This window comes from Epinephelus lanceolatus, chromosome 20 (assembly GCF_041903045.1).
Source record: "Epinephelus lanceolatus isolate andai-2023 chromosome 20, ASM4190304v1, whole genome shotgun sequence".
Lineage (NCBI taxonomy): Eukaryota > Metazoa > Chordata > Actinopteri > Perciformes > Serranidae > Epinephelus > Epinephelus lanceolatus.
In genome coordinates this window covers 15,662,217-15,678,799 of record NC_135753.1, presented here as the reverse complement: position 1 = coordinate 15,678,799, position 16,583 = coordinate 15,662,217, and the positions used below count along the sequence as shown (strand labels likewise).

Genomic DNA, 16,583 nt, shown 5'->3' with positions numbered 1-16,583 from the left:
TCTGGCGCACACCTACTCAGTGCACACACAGGGCGAACATTCCTGCACACACACTGCACTTTGTCAGATTACTTCCTTTTTTTTCGTCATGTTGATTAATGCATACTGGCAGATGCTAAGACGATCACGGCCCTGCAGAGAGCGGCGGACACTCTCTTGCTTTTTCTCTCACAAGTACAGAGTCGACACAGCGCACTCCTCTGAACCATCCATCTCTTTCCTGTCCTCCTCAAATCCCCTCACACCTGGCTCTGCACCCCTGGAGACCGCTTTTTCTCCTCCTTCACCAGCTCCCCCCTTCTCTTAAGTCTTCTCTGTCCGCCCTTCCCTCCCAATTCATACTCCATAGCTGTACACACCGCCTCCTGACTACTGTTCATGCTCTAACTCTCTTCCCTCCCTCTCTGCAGCCCTCCCTCACATCCTCTCTCCACACCTTCTTTCCCTTTCACCTTTCAACAGGCTGAAATCTCCCCCCCTCCCGTGCCACCATCTTCCTACCAATCAACACGTGTGCTCTCTTTTCTTTTGTTGTCTGATCACCTCATTTTTTCAGTTCTCCTGGCCCCTGTTCGTATTCGCTAAGTTAAATGGAAAAACAAGCCAAGCAGAGGCATTTAGCCAGGGTCAGTGTAGGGAGATGCAGCCAACGCATGACAGGATTAATCAGTGTCATGGCAGCCAGAGTGGGTGTCTGGCTCTCCTCAAACAGGCATATGGAGGGCCAGACGAGGAAAAAAAAAGTCATGAAATCTTTCTACCTTTCCTTCTGGGGTCTTATTTCTACATTAAAAATGTGTAAAACGTTATATGCAGCCATTTCAGGGACACAGAAATATTTGTCCCATATACTTTGCCTTTAAAATGGAGCCTTATACAGCTGTGAATCTCATGGTTTTAAATGTATTCCACTGAGTTGTGTATTAAAATGTCATGTGCAGTGTGCGTTGATGGAGTGTAACTATGTACCTAACTTTGTACCTAACTTTGACGTACTTGTACTTCGAACTATTAACATTTTATTCTACTTTTTTACTTCTTACTCAACTACATTTATCGGACTGCTTTAGTAACTAGTTACTTTCAAGAGTAAGATTTTATGTACAAAACACATCAGGAACTTATGAAACATTCAACATATCCTTATGCAATGGTTCATATGATATCTAACGTATTAGCGCCCCAGGAATGGAGTCGTCAAATTAATTTAAAGTATTAACACCATACAAGAAAAGTTTTGTACATTCGGTTCAGGCAAGTAAATTTACGTAGGTTAAGTTTTGGCAAGTTATGTAGGTTAGGTTTTATGAAAAGAAACATGGTCGGGCGATTTCACATTACGTACTTAATGTTAAGCTACTTACTCTGTGTAAAGTTACTTAGGTTAGGTTTAGGCAAGCAAAGTTACTGAGGTTAGCTTAAGGCAAAGAAACATGGTTGGCCATTGTCAAATATATTCTCAACGTAATGTTACATACTTAGTTTAAATGTACGTAGGTTATGTTTAGGCAAGTAAAGTTACTTAGGCTAAATTTAGGCAAGTAAAGTTACGTAACTTAGATTTAGGCAACTAAAGTAACTTAAGCTAAGTGTAGGCAAGTAAAGTTACTTAGGTTAGTTAGGAAAAGAAACATGGTTCGCTGTTGTCACGTTATGTACTTAATGTAAAGTCACTTACGTAGTGTTAAGTTACATAGATTAGGTTTAGGAAAGTAAATTTCTGTAGGCTAGGTGAAAGAAAAGAAACATGGTTAGATGATGTCATGTTAGGTACTTAATGTAAAGTTACTTACTCAGTGTAAAGATACATAGGTTTGATTTAGGCAAGTAGATTTATGTAGGTTAAGTTAAGGAAAAAAACATGGTTGGCTGTTATAGCGTTATTTATTTAATGTAAAGTTACTTACTTCATGTTAAATTACGTAGGTTAAGTTAAGGAAAAGAAACATGGTGACAGTGTATCTTAAAAATAACTCTAAGCTGACTTGGTTTCACATTAGACACAAACAACAGACAGGGGAAAGTTCTGTGTTTGTTTGATCCAGCCACCACCTCAACCTGCCTCCGTCTCAGCACATTGGTTCCACAATCACAGCCTTCCTGGTTATGTGGGTTATATACGAAATCTGGTGCATTACTTTTTGTAGCCATATGTACAAACAGTGCAATTGAACATGGACCATGATGACAATTCATCACTTTATCACATGTTTTAATACAATAAATATATGAAGCTACCCAACAGCATATAAAATAGTTCAGCTACACCACTGAAAAATGCTAATTACACATGAATGCATCAGCATAAATAATATAGCAGATAATAGTAAAGCACTTGCAGGGGTCATTTTTCAGCATCATTAGGACGTTCATTTCTGATATTTAAGGTACGTTTTGCTGATAATATATATATTTTGAATGCAGCATATTTATTTGTAATGGAGTATTCTCACAATGTGGTATTAGTATTTTATGTAAGTAAAGGATCTGAATACTTTCTCACCACTGGCAGGGTGTCATTAGTCATCAATGACAAATCAGGTTTTTTGTGTTTTCCCTCGGCTGCATGTGCTCCTGTGTGCGTAAGTGTGTACGTGTGTGTGTGTGAGAGAGATGCAAGGTCAGCCATGTGACATCAAAGCTAGCATCACTCTGCAGCTGTGTTGTCGATCTGTGCAAATGGGGCATGTAATGGTGGCATGTGGGTGCATGACTTGCTTATCATAAAACACACTCTTTCACACACCTGTTCTGAGGTACACGGTCGCCGTCAGTAGCGTTGGCTTTGTAGGTGTGGAGGAAGTAAAACAATCTCCTCGTGAATCTTCTGACAGGAGACGTGCAGAAACGCACCAATCAAATGGAGGTGAAACAGAGAAAAAAATCCAATGACCGTTGTGTTGTGTTGTGGTGTCAGATAGGATCCCTTAATCTGTCACCTTTTCACCCTTTAACAATGTTCACTGAGACTGAAAGCGTCTTTTTCACATACACCTGCTTCAGCATCACCGAGACATGTTGTTGAACACAGTGAGAGCCTTTTAAAAATCGTCCCATAGCCCCTTTGGACTCATTACAGAAAGAAGACAAAGTTTGTATGTGTGAATGCCTGTGTACACATATGTCTGTTTGTCTGTCCTCCAGTGTGTGTGTGTGTGGTTTCCGTTCCTCAGTGCTCATTATTTGCCCTGGCCTGAGCTCTTTCATTAGGGGGGCTGTGAAGTGGAGGGGCCGGTAGGAGACCAGGGGATGGGGCGGAGGTCGTAATTGGGCTGTTCCGCTCCCCTGGCCTTGCTCAAGGTCACTGTGAGACAAACTCTGGGCCAGGTCTTTCACTCTTTCTTCCCCTTTCCCCTGTCTTTTCCCACCCTTTTTCCATCCCTACTCACCTCACTTCTTAAAACCTTCACTTTTTTTCCTCTCCCTCCCTCCTTCACTCATCCTCTCCTCCTCCTGGGGTCTTTTGTCACAGTAGACTGGTCCACTGGGGAGCCACAGAGAAGTGGAGGGGCTAATTCAGTCTAATCTCTTAGCCTGTTAATGTCTGGCTGATATGTGGATTTCTCCACATCCTCAGGGGAAGGCCTTTGTGGTGAAGGCCATCATTATGAAGTTTCCTAGCCCTCCTAGCCAATTATAAGAAGGGAGACAAATTAGTTCATCTCAAACTTGGCTCCTAAGAAGTTTTCTTGATTGTTCTCAACTTTATTTCACATCTCGCACCATAGAGACAATTCACAGTAAAGGTTTGTGATAAAAAAGAATAGCCCGATAGCGCTCATAGTTTCTATTTAAAGAAAAAAAGATTGTGCATCTTGTGTGAGACTTGCTGATGGATTTTGTACAACATTGTATCCGTCATGTGCAATTCCGTACACGGGTTTCAGCTCAAAGCCAAGTTTGAAGCCATCTGAGTAAAGTGGTGTAGCGTTGCTTGTCTGGCGCTGGCCAGCGGTGAGCTCGGTCTAACGTTTCCCTCTGATTAAGACACAGTGGTGAAAGCTGCCTTTGATCTGAGGAAATGTCTGCGTAGGGAGCAGTTGGAATGCAGCGCTCTCCTCTCTGCCTTGCAGATGGAGGGAGAGAGATAGTGTCACAGTCCATTTGTCTGGCCTTGCTGCTGCCAGTCCACCCACGGTAGTTAAATCTGGATGGTGAGAGCCTGTCAGGCCTCGTGAAATGAGCGTGATGTTAAAATTGTGGAATCAACTTGATCATTGTTTTGTTTACATAGTGTTGCGACATAAGAGATGTGGTGGAATGCAACTGAATACATTTTTTTATGTACTTTGCTTCAGTATTTACATTTTTGCTTCTTTATATTTCTACTCCACTAAATTTATTTGACAATTTAGTTACTTTGGAGATTCAGATTATCAATACAAATTCGACCATATCTTTTGTGTTACTTAGCTGAATCCGAACTTAAATGAAAAGTGGTGTTTGGATTATACTGCAGGAGTGTGTGAAAGTTACTAAACAGACGTTTTGATATAGTTTTACTGTTGTTAAATGTGGACCCCTATCACTACAATTCATCAAGAATTTTCTTCAGTTTTGGATTCATCGTTCACTGTGGTGGCATGCAACAAATACAAAGTTTTCTTCACAAATTCAGTCTAACACGGGGCAAGTAATTGATATGGAAATTGTCATTTGGAAGGTGAAGTATTCCTTTAAGCAAATCAAACGATCTTATTATTCCACGTGTGGTGAACTAATTAGTGTCAATCAAATGCTTGAAGTTTTGAGTTTATAGTACATTTAAAAATATGTATTTATGTTCTTCCTATATTTTCTTCTGTGTGTGTCTCTGCAGGCCTCCTGCGCTGGCAGGCAGTCCGGCTTTCTCCGACATCTCCCTCATCCGGATCTCGCCCCAGCGGAACCCCTCCGTGGGGGCGGAGTCGCCCTTTCACCCTCCGCACCCCTACATCAACCCATACATGGACTACATCCGCTCGCTCCACAGCAGCCCCTCCATCTCCGTTCTGTCAGCCACCCGGGGCCTCAGCCCTGCAGATGGTGAATAAAGTGAAACATACACCGACAACACAAAGCGTGATGCACACACACACACACACACACACACACACACACACACTCACGGCACACACACCTGCACACAAACCCCAGCAGAGCAGAGGTAGGCGACAAAGCCTCAGTAAAAATGATTGTTGGAATCGATTAGTGAGGTTCGATTGCTATTAGTGGGAACCTTGATTCTCTGTTTCAGTTTAATTCCTGTTTGAGATCAGAAGAGGTCAGGTGAGAGGCAACTAAATCCATCTCTATTAAGACCCAGGGGTTGGCGAGATGTTATCTGGGTGAGGGAGGAGGTGGATGGGAGTATTATGAGTGCGGCACGATCAGTGTGGGTGGGGGTGCAGGTTGGAGGGAGGCTAATCCTTTTGATCTGTGAGTCATGTCAGAGACCTCTGGAGGACGCATCAGTGAGCGGCAGGGTCACGTACAGTTACAGCGCGCACACCGAGGGAGGGTTGGATTCAAGTTCAGGGTTGGGGGGCGTTATGTTCTGATGTCCTACAGGGAGCGTTTGTTTCCTGCGATGTCAAGATGGATTTGGACCAGGAAACCATTAAAGTGGTCTCTAGAAGCAATTAAATTATGAAGAACTGAAAATAACTTTAAAAAAGATTTTTAAAAAAAACTTACTTCTATAATGAATACCTTTTCGGAACTTAGTGTTGAGTGATGAAATGATCAGTAGCGTTTAAGTGATGTTAGTAATTAGCAGTGCTGAACTGAATGGTTGATCAAAGGTTAGGAACGGATCTTTAGATCATTTATTAAGCAGAAAAAAATCCCACATATTTACTTTTTCCAGCTTTGCAATGTTTTCTATTATTTAAAATTGAACACTTTTGGATTTTGGACTGCTGGTGAGACAAAACAAGCTATTTTAAGAAATCGCTTTTGGCTCCAGAATAGGTTGTTTCTCTATTTCATAGACATTTGATTGACTATAATTATGTGGTTTATTGCAAAAATAAACAACAGAATAAGCAAGAATGAACATTGTTTTGGTTGCAATATTATTGTAGTATTTTTCTGTTTTTTAAGATCGTTAAAAAAAAAAGCTCTACCAGCCAGGGGTAGAAACCAAAGTATAGCCCGACTGATACTGGATTTTTGTGGCCAATGCCGATACTGGGGAGCAAAAAATTCAGATATCAGTATATTGGCCCATATTTTATATATATGTAATTATGCAATACAGTTAACTCTTAAATAAGGTCAAACAGTTGTGACAAAGACCAAAGATTTGTAATGGAGGCAGGATATTTTACAGTTTAACTATAAACTTTATCACCAAAAATGGCATCTGTGCACTGAAACAATAAAATTCATGGGGAATTTAATGATTATAAATTACTCGAAGCGTCATTTTCTGCATTATGTTCTGATAAAAATAAACTTTTCATATCGATGCATATCGGACAACATATAAGACGATATCAACATATCTGTGATTGGCTGATCAATGTATCAGTAGGTGCAAACAACCACACCATAAAAAGTAGGCCTATTAAAGATCATATTTGCCTATCTACATTCTCTTTCAAGGTCTTGAAATGGCCTGATGCAATGATGCATGTCCCCTCTAGTATGAATTATAATTACTGCCTTGGCTTGATGACCTGTACGGCCCTCATGTCATCAGCCATCAACCTTTTGACACTTCAGCAGCAGAGACCCACTTTATCTTCCCACCTCGTGTTGAAGTGTATGTCTGAATTGGCAGATAGCAAGGGGCACTTCCTCTACACCAGCACACTTGACTTCATCTCATCCAGCTCTGCTAAAAGCTGTTTCTAAGTGAAGACCAAGAGTCTCACTCAACCCCTCTCCTGCCCTGCAACACTGCTCTCTGCAAGCAGGAACACTCAAACTCTACCCTCCAATTTTCCATTACCACAACATAATGTGCGCCAGTCTCAGCTTGCTTTAAATCAAAATAGTTTCTCCAACCTACCACATGATCCCCTTTCAGCTCATAATGCTGTGAATTGTGAATGAGGCACCTAATTACTCCTTTAATCAATCCGGTGATTAATTAACCCATCAGCTTTTGTGTTGTTAGTATATCACCACGCTTACAGGGAGCCTCCTTCTTCAATATGCATATTTTTTTCCTACCGAAATGTACATTTGAATAATGATGAATTAATTAACAGAATCTAATGGAGATTTAAAGTGGGTGGGATTTAGTGCCACCCTCTCGCTGCCACACATTTGCTTTCACATCTTTTTTTTTTTCTCGCTCCTCCCTCACACAGTATTTCTCTCTTTTCTATGTGAGATGGGGTTCAGAGGTAAGCTCGCCCCTGATCCTATTGTAATGCTGAAGGAGCACCCGGTGGCTCACCAAGTCCTGAGGCACATCGCTGCCTGAGTGCCACACTGACAGCCTGCCCCAAACTCCCCCCACTTTTTGCCCCCAGGATCAATCTCGGATGCCAGCGTTTCTGATTTAGAAATTCTGCAAAGCCCTTTTTCTGTGCGTGTTGGATCCTGAATGGGCCATATCATGGTTGAATGCAAAAGCAAAGCTAAGGCGGAACAGCAGAGACAATTAAGAAACTCCCCCCTTCCACTGAAGACATAATACCCAGATCGAATTAATTTAGATTTTTTTCTTACATTCATTCAGCCAATCATGGATGCATATTGCAGGCATACAGGCCAGCCTTAAGAGGAAATCTCCTCATACAGCGTTTATTTATTTTGTCTTTATTTCATTGAGTTTGGGGGGAGCTGCAGCGCTCTGTGGGTCTGAACCGATTCTATATTTGCATCCAAAACCACAGTGTTAGTCTTTTCGCTCTCTCTTTCTTAGAATATTTGCATAAGGAAGCCCACCACCAGATGTTTATTTTTAGGCTACGGTTCAAGGACTTACAGCACTCTATAGCTAACTAAGGGAATGACTTGGAAAAGAGAAGCATTTTGAGAAAAAAAAGCGAGAAAGTGAAGTGGAGGCAGAATCGTTCGCTGTATTTTTATGCATGCAGATACAACCAGGCAGATTTAGGCCTTTTGTTTGCCTATAGAGTTTAAGGGAGCACAGTCGAGGAGCAGGTTGCATATCTGCAGACTGCAGCCCTGATGTGTACAACACACAAGCACCATCTCTGGCAAAAGATGTGTCAGCCCACGTACTCTTACCACACACACATATATACACACTCTCTCTAAAGTGATCAAGGAACAGTAAGAGGAAAAGAAAAGGCTGTTTAAGAATTGTATTGTAAGACGATCAGTTATGCTGTGCTCGGCATGAGTGCATCAATCAAACACTAATGCACACTCACTGTAATCTCTGAGCAAGCATCCGCTAATCCCCAGTGAGGCTCTCCACTTCAGGTGATGCTCCCTGTGCAGCTGTTTTGCTTAACTTGATGGTGTTGCTAATGTGCTCATTACTGTTCTGCTGAGCTGATTATCATCTAATGTAAATGAACGCAGGTTTGTAATGCAGCGCAGGTGCTCTCCCTGTCGTGTTTTTCCTCCCTACCTCATTCTTTTTCTTCCCGTGTTCTCTCTCTTCTTCAAATAATGCCCTCTCTACCCACATCCTCGTCCTCCTCATCTGTCACCTTCATTTTTGGTTACCTTGTTTCCCTCATTTGCTGACCCCATTCGTTCTCCTGCTCCAGCCCCTCACACAGGTCTGACCACAGCCGAATACTATCACCAGATGGCTCTGCTGGCAGGCCACCGTAGCCCTTACACAACCGACCTGCTGCCCTCGGTGGCGTCCACAGCTGGCGCCAGCAGCGCCAGCGCCCTGCACATGGAGTACCTGCAGGCGATGGAAAGTAAGTCTGCGCTGATCTCACACATGACACACAAGCCCATTTCTAATTGTCTCAGGAGTGCTGATCCAGGAGCAGTAGTTACTTTCTACACTGTACGTCACACAAGGTCGAAAAGTGATTAGCAGTGTGAGATTTACAGACCATGGAAGTTTCCTGAATTCAACCACGCATCTTTAAGCTAAACTTTCACTTATAAAAAAAAATTCAGCTTGTGCCGAGGGATATTTCAAATAATAATGAAAAATTGTAAATGGTTTCTTTAGCGTATGGAGTTGGAGAAATTTCTCAGCTCATTAAATACCACTCAAGCCATGATTTCTCTAAAATAAATAAATAAATAAATAAATAAGGATCTCCAAAATTAAAGATACAGGGTTTTCAGTGGCAGTGGCGATCCTAGATGCCCTTAGATGTCCATGGTAGCTAGAAGGGGCCCTAATGAGGAGGTTTTTGGGAAAGCAGCAGTGCACTGTACTGTCAATGCAAAATGTGCCAATATGAGTGGTCATCAGGGGCCCCTTTTCCAATATCTTTTGGAGGGGCCCAGACATTTGCTTCGTTTGCTTCTCCTGACAGTGCGCCCCTGTTCAGCGGACAGCAACAATCTGCACTTGGTGAATTATTTTATCTGTTCAATTAAACACTGATGTGCAGATTAAACAGTTTCTAGATTAAAACAAAGCTGAATATGGCTGGTAAAAGGTTGCATATTGGACTGGGCGTTATATCGCTATTATATCGATATCGTAATATGAGACTAAATGTTGTTTTAGACTTTTGTAATATTTTAAGTGTTGTCTTTTTTTTTGTGGTTTTTAAGCTTGCAGTACACTAAAGTGATGTAATTTTCTGAACTTACTAGACTGTTCTGTCTGATCTTTTATTTGCTTTTACCCATTTAGTCATTATATCCACATTACTGATGATTATTAATTAAAAATCTCATTGTGTAAATATTTTATGAAAGCAGCAATGGGTAGAAGGTATTTGGTCCAAAATATCTTGATACCTGATTTTTGCCATATCTCCCAGCCCTAATTTCAATAAGTATCATATCCTAACTACACACTGGAATGACCTTATTGGAATGATATTAAAACAATAATTTTAAGTAAGCTAAACATCTAAAACAAAAAAACCTTGATTCTCCAACCAGTGGGTGAAAAGACCCCCACCCATTCCACGCCTACTGGGATTACACTTTAAAGTATTATGAGTGCATGCCTGCACATTATAGCATGGGTGGCCCCAGTGGGAATTCAACCTCTAAAATGCACCTTCACAATACACCTAACTTGTGCTATATATAGATCAAGCTCCGGCTCAACCGCAGTGAGGAGGGACCTGCAACTTTACTTTGACATGATTTAAATGAGCTATTGTCTTAATGTGTTGGGCTCAGGACTGTGTGCAGAGGACTTATGCTAATGAGTTATTTTAAAGTGTAAATAGGAAATTAAACGCACTCTGAATCTTAGAAAGGTCAGACAGCCTCACCCCGCTCCCTTTGATGAGAATGTATTTAGTCAGGCAGACGTCGCTTTCATGGAAATCCGGGGTGAAGTTCCCCCCATTCCTCAGAACAAACTAATTAAAACTAGCCAAACTTGTGCGGGTATCAGAAAATTAATTGCTATTAAGTGGGAATTGGAATGTCCCGCCATTCATCACTGGAGAAATCCTTTCTTCTGTGTCACTTTTTAAGATTAATAGACTGAAACAAAAACAATTAGGGCCAAATTTAAGTGGAGATGCGATGCTCCTCACTTTAAAAACGCCTGTGATCATTGCTGGTAATAACTCATCATGTTTCAACAATGTGTGTTCCAACGCCTGAAAAATTAACACTTTAAAGCTTTGGTGGATTTCAGAAAAAAAAAACATACAAAGAGAAGAGTCTATCAAGAGGCTTTCGCTGATAATCTGGGCTACCATGTTACTGCGGCTATTTTAGTCTATTTCACATCAGTGTAATTACCTTCAGAGAAAGCTGTGCTAATGAAACAATGGGCCTGTCCTGCCTATTTGTGCTTTAATGGGCTATTGTCTATGTTCCTGCTGCCTAATTAGTGCCATAGCTCTCATAGATCACTACACTAAAGTCTGTGTTTATGCTCTTTATGAGTTCATTTTAATTTACTTGCTAGTTTGTCTACATATGCAGTGTTTTTCTCAGTAATAGGTTCACGTCTAGTAAAATTGGAATTCATGTTTGATACAAACAAACCATTTAATTGTAGTTATTGATTAGATTTCTTGGGCTGTAATTTTTATTATATTGCCAATAATTGTATCTTTTCAGCAAAATGCACTAAAGCACTTCTATAAACAAAAAGTGACATATGATATTGATACTGAAAATTGATAATAAGCAGTGGTGGAGGAAGTATTCAGTTCCTTTACTTGTGTTAAAGTACAAGTACCACATTGTATGCAACACTGCAGAATTAAAAAGTAAATGAACCTAATGCAGAAAATTCTACATGTATAAAATTGTGTTGCATGTTAAACTGGGCCTACATTAATGTTCAGGGCCCAAAGTGCCATGTATGAACATACTTATGGTGCATATGATACTAAGCTATTAAAATAATAAGAGATTCATATATTTATACATCATGGATTTATTTGACAAGGGTTCATGGGTAACAGTCTATCATCAAATTAAATGTTTGTTTTTGTTCTTGAACAAATAGTCCAATTTATCTTTGATAACAAAACGTTGGATTCATGTTAGTGTGTATTTAAAGACATATTTTACTTATGGGGGAAGACAAAAAAGTAAAAATGATCAAACAATAATTTGGTGCTCCTCCTGCATTAAATCAGAGGATGCCCTAAGGGTCATGGCCCCTGTTGAAGACCCATGGATTAATGCCTTAATTGTTTCAGCTGTACTTGTATAAACTGTTAGAGGGTTTAATTTGTAACAAAAAATCATATCTTATAAACTCTTCTTATATTTTTTATGTAAAAATCCTAACTCGTAAAGTAACCAAAGCTGTCAGATAAATGTAGTGAATTAAAAACTAATAAGTGACATGAAAAAAAAAGACTCAAGTAAAGTACAAGTACCTCAAATCTCAACTAAATGTACTTAGTTACAATCCACCACTGATTGCAAGTAGAGAAATATCTATTTATTCATGTCCAGAGTTATTGTTTCTTATTAAAGTTTTCTGTCATAAAAAAATCTGTCCGGTTGTACATTCACACTCCAGCCCTCCCCTGTGATAGCGTCCCCTCTCAGGTGGCCCCCAAAGTGTGCCAGCGAGGGTTCAACCTCAGTTTTGGAGCCAACATTTATATCCAAGGCCGTCTATCCGGCGTGTCTGAACCCTCCCTGACCACGAGAATTAATGACGCGGCGCGTAACCAGCCATCCCGTCCATAAATCAAGAGGAAATTAAAGGGACAGTCCTGCTACGAGCCAGGACGCTCCTCTCTCCGTCTCTCCAGTTGGCCGATTTATCATTTGGGCTGTGCATTAATAAACACCACTCCCATGAGGCTTTGCAGTGGTGGGACGCTGGCCTTGCTCCTACCCCCCTCTCACTTGTGGTGAATTAGGAGAATTCACTTGTGGTGTTAACTTTTGCCCAAACCAGGATAAAGGATGATTTTTATTTGCAGGATTATATATGTATTATATATTTTGTACGAGCTGAATGAAATGGTGAAAAATCAGACATGTCGAGGAGCGTCACATGACAAAATACAATGTTTTTAGCAATTGTGTGTGCACAGGGATTTACATGTGCATACGTTAGCCCCCTCTCCAACACCCTCTTCAAAAGGACATAAAGAAGGACAGATTTTCCATACAATGACAATGTAAAGGGGGCGTTGCTCTCCATACAGCTTCATGCAGTACTGGAAACTCAGGCCTATGTATGCCAGAACACCACCACTGCCACCACAGAGGCATCCACACACACACATTCACATCCACACACTCTGATTACCATGTGAATGGAGCGTTCTGTAATCGTTGGATGTGTCAGACGAGAGATGGAGCATTTACGTTTGGGAGATGGATGGATTGTGGGGGACGTAAATATGGAGGGGGGTTATCGGGGCTGCGTAAGCTGGTTTTGTTTGCCTTTATAAAATAACTCAAAATGTTTTATTTCCAAGTCTTGAGTCACAAAGTCATTGTGTCAGTTCATGCACAAAGCGCGACATCCCCTCAGCGCTTTTTTCCCCCTCCTTCCATCTGCCTCTGTTTTTCCCTGTCTTGTTTGTGACATCTCCATGTGAAAAGACAACAAAAGTCATGTTTTAATCTCTACCCGTGGCTCATTGTATGTGCAGAGAGAATGGTTGCGCCGTTTCCGCCTTTTACCTTTTCAAACCCCCTTTTTAGTATTTCCAGTCAACACTGATTGCATTTGAATAACGAGTCAAATTGGACTTGATTAAATATTACCATACACAGTCAGAGCATTTCTCCAACATAAAAGACATGTTTTCTCATGGATGAAATGCAAGCAGTGCATCAAGTGACAGCTGAACACTCATTCAGACGAGCCCTTTGTCTGATGATTGACAAAAATGTCATCTGTTAGGGTTAGATTAGGTTAAGAGTTTGGAAGAAGTCACGTATAAACCAGCGGATGCTCTTTGTTGAATTTAGCTGCTGTTTTACCCCAAAAGAACACGGAGCGAGGGAGCAGAAAAGGTTTAATGCTCAGTTTTAAAGAGCATTTTAACCTTTCACTCTCACAGGCATTCTCTTCCAGCACCTCACTCTGATCTCCTCCTCACTCCTCATTCTGCAGACTCTCGTTTCTCGAGCCCGAGGCTGCCATCACGGCCCAGCAGGAAGCGTCCGCTGCCCATCTCGCCGCTCTCTGAGCACAGCTTTGACCTGCAGACCATGATCCGCAACTCGCCCAACTCTCTCGTCACCATGCTCAACAACTCTCGCTCCAGCTCCTCCACCAGTGGCTCCTACGGGCACCTCTCTGCGGGAGCCATCAGGTACAGCTGACTGTTGTGAATGTTGTCCTGCATTATTATTCTTGAAGGTCCTCCTTTTCCTTCTCTTACCTCTCTTCTCGTCTTCTACAATGTACTTCTTCTTCTTATTAAAAATCTCGGATTGGGCTTGAGACATAAAATGACAGTGTGGGATGTGTAAGAAATTTGTTTTGAGGAGTTATATGGAAGCTGTAATGACAAACTATCCAGTTGCATTGTGGCAAATGTAGCTTCCAGTTTTTTCGTCAGTCTTTGTTTGTGTGAAATCTGTCTTTTGTGCCCCTAATGTTATGGAATATGGCATACTAAATCGCTGGATTACCCATTATAAAAGGGTTAACGTTATAAAAATTAACTTTTATCCAGACAGAATGTCTTCCACAAGTTATTTTTGATTGCGCTTCTATCAAGGTGATCATTCAGGAACTAAAATTGACCAATAATCACTCAAACAGTAGGATCTTTTCAGGGGGAATGATGTTTTCAAAGCTGTTCTAAAATTACTGATTGGTGTTTTTCTTGAAGCACGCTTGGCACCAGTAGCGTAACAAGGCCACATCAGGCCCCAATGCAAGATGGTAAAACCTGACCAGCCCATCACAATCAGACGTAACATAACGTAATGTCAGTAGTGAAGCAAAGAAGTAGAAGCACTCAGCTCTTGAACAACCAAAAACAGAGAAATGCACTGCACAGATAAGCCTAAATGAATTATGACTATAGAAGAGAAGTCGGTATAGCGAAGCCAAGACACAGATGAAAACATTATTGGTGACGGCGCACTCACACAATACAACTTTTTTCATTCCTGCTCATAGGTCTTATAAACCCAAGTGTGTTGCTTGATTATTGGTCAAATAATTGAAAAGTTTTACTTCCATTATAGGTGCACTCTATGGGTTTTTCCACTCTGCAAAATAGTCCATTAAACCCTTTAGATCCAGCTGGCAGGCACAGGGCATCCTCAGTTGATAACGTGGCACGTCCAGATAAGCGGGTCTGTCCCATTGAGCCCTAGAAGAAAGGTTTAATAAGTATCAGTTTGGAAAAGGATCATTCAGCAGATGCGAAGTCACTGGAAATTTAAAGAGAGGTGGTAAAGGGGTACAGACTTCCCAAAAGTTTGCAGCAATATAGCTGCTGTCTATCACCGACATCTTGGTGTGTTTTCATTTCTGAGGTACTTTCTTAAACACCCACTGAATGACAGGAGATGTGTCAGAAATGCTGAGGTTATGTCATCTTTGTAAATGTGACTTTGCTTGCTCATGAAGTTCATCATCTGTTGCAGTGCACAGTGTGCCACTGAATGTGTCCACTGTTGTCCTCAAACCAGTGACCCTCTGTGCGAGCTGGGAGATCACTGTGTCATGTTTGCAGTGGTGGAAGAAGTATTCAGAACTTTTTCTCCAGGTTTTCATGGTTCGGAGAGCAGGCAGCAGGGGACGGACCCAAACGCAGATGAAAACAGGCAGACTGGTGCAGTTCAATGATTTATTTAGAAAAGCCTACAGGCAGCAAGAGTCCACATGACAGTGGGTTCAACAGGCAGGTAACAGGCAGACAGGTAACCTCACTGAAACATGACGACCTGGCAGGAAACAAAGACAGTGGGCTGGTTTAAGTAGAGCAGGAGCTAATGAGAGGAAATGGGAAGCAGGTGGGTGATTAGGTGATACAGGTGAGGAGGTGGGTGGGGAAGGCAAGGCAGAGTTGATGAGTGAAGTGGAAGCAGGTGTGTAGATGGGTGTGGCACTCAGGTGATGGTAGAGGAGGGAAAGTTCAAGTAAATCTGCTGGACAGAAGGAAAATGGCAATTAAGGGACCTGGGAAATGGACAATGTGGCTGAGGAGGAAGGACAAAGGAATGAACTGTGACACCTGAGTAAAAGACGCAATACTACAGTGTAGAAATACTCAAGTAAAAGTCCTGCATTCAAAATCTTAGGTAGAAGTAGAAAAGTGAAATCATGAAAACAACCAAAGTAGAAATACTCATGTAAAATCGGCCATTTCAGAATATTATATTAGGCTACTGTATTATGATTACAGATGCATTAATGTGTGCATCATTTCAATGTTGCAGCTGGTAAATGTAATTTTAATTACTTTATATACTGATTAGTAGTTTAATCTATAATAATACATCATAGTTTAGTTTAGTTTAAGTTACATTTTAAATTAATATTCTAAATGTAGTAAAGTAATACAAAAATGGAAATACTCAAGTAAAGTAGTGAGGGCCTACAAACTTGTACTTAAGTATAGTAAATGTATTAGTTACTTTCCACCACTGCATGCTTGACATTTGCGTCTACCTTCTTTGGAAAATGTCCTTGAGCTTGTTCCTTTGCATGTCGTTCTCACCATCTTCAGTGGTGTTGGATGGCACGCTGGTGCTAGTATTAGCATTAGCATTAGCAGGTGTCCTTTTTGGTTCTTGCCCGGGAGAATTACTTTTGCTGTCTTTGTCTTTCTTTTTTAAAGAAACCGTCTTTGCTTTTTCTTTCCACAGCTTTTTCAGTTTTCACTTTTGGAACCTGCTTTTGTATTTGTATTTCATTGCTTGTTAATTACTTCATTGCTGTCTTGAAATGTTGCTACCTAGCTAGCTAACCCTTCAGTGTGGATTTTGCCACAAAGTAGTGCACATGTCCATAATTACCTTAACTTAGAATTTCACTGGTGCATTTTTTAACATCAAATTGATCAAGTAATCCATATTCATCCATAATTTAGAAATGTCCTATAGAGGTA

General features: G+C 41.0%; 1 protein-coding gene across 1 annotated transcript in view; it reads left to right on the top strand.

Annotated features, from left to right (window-relative positions):
• gli3 (GLI family zinc finger 3) overlaps nt 1–16,583 on the top strand; it is a 123,347-nt gene that overhangs the window by 84,955 nt on the left and 21,809 nt on the right. Inside the window, exons 5-7 of the mRNA XM_033638942.2 lie at nt 4,820–5,025; nt 8,682–8,843; nt 13,625–13,826. Of these exons, the coding sequence (XP_033494833.1) occupies nt 4,820–5,025; nt 8,682–8,843; nt 13,625–13,826 (570 nt within the window). The remainder of the gene's footprint in view (nt 1–4,819; nt 5,026–8,681; nt 8,844–13,624; nt 13,827–16,583) is intronic.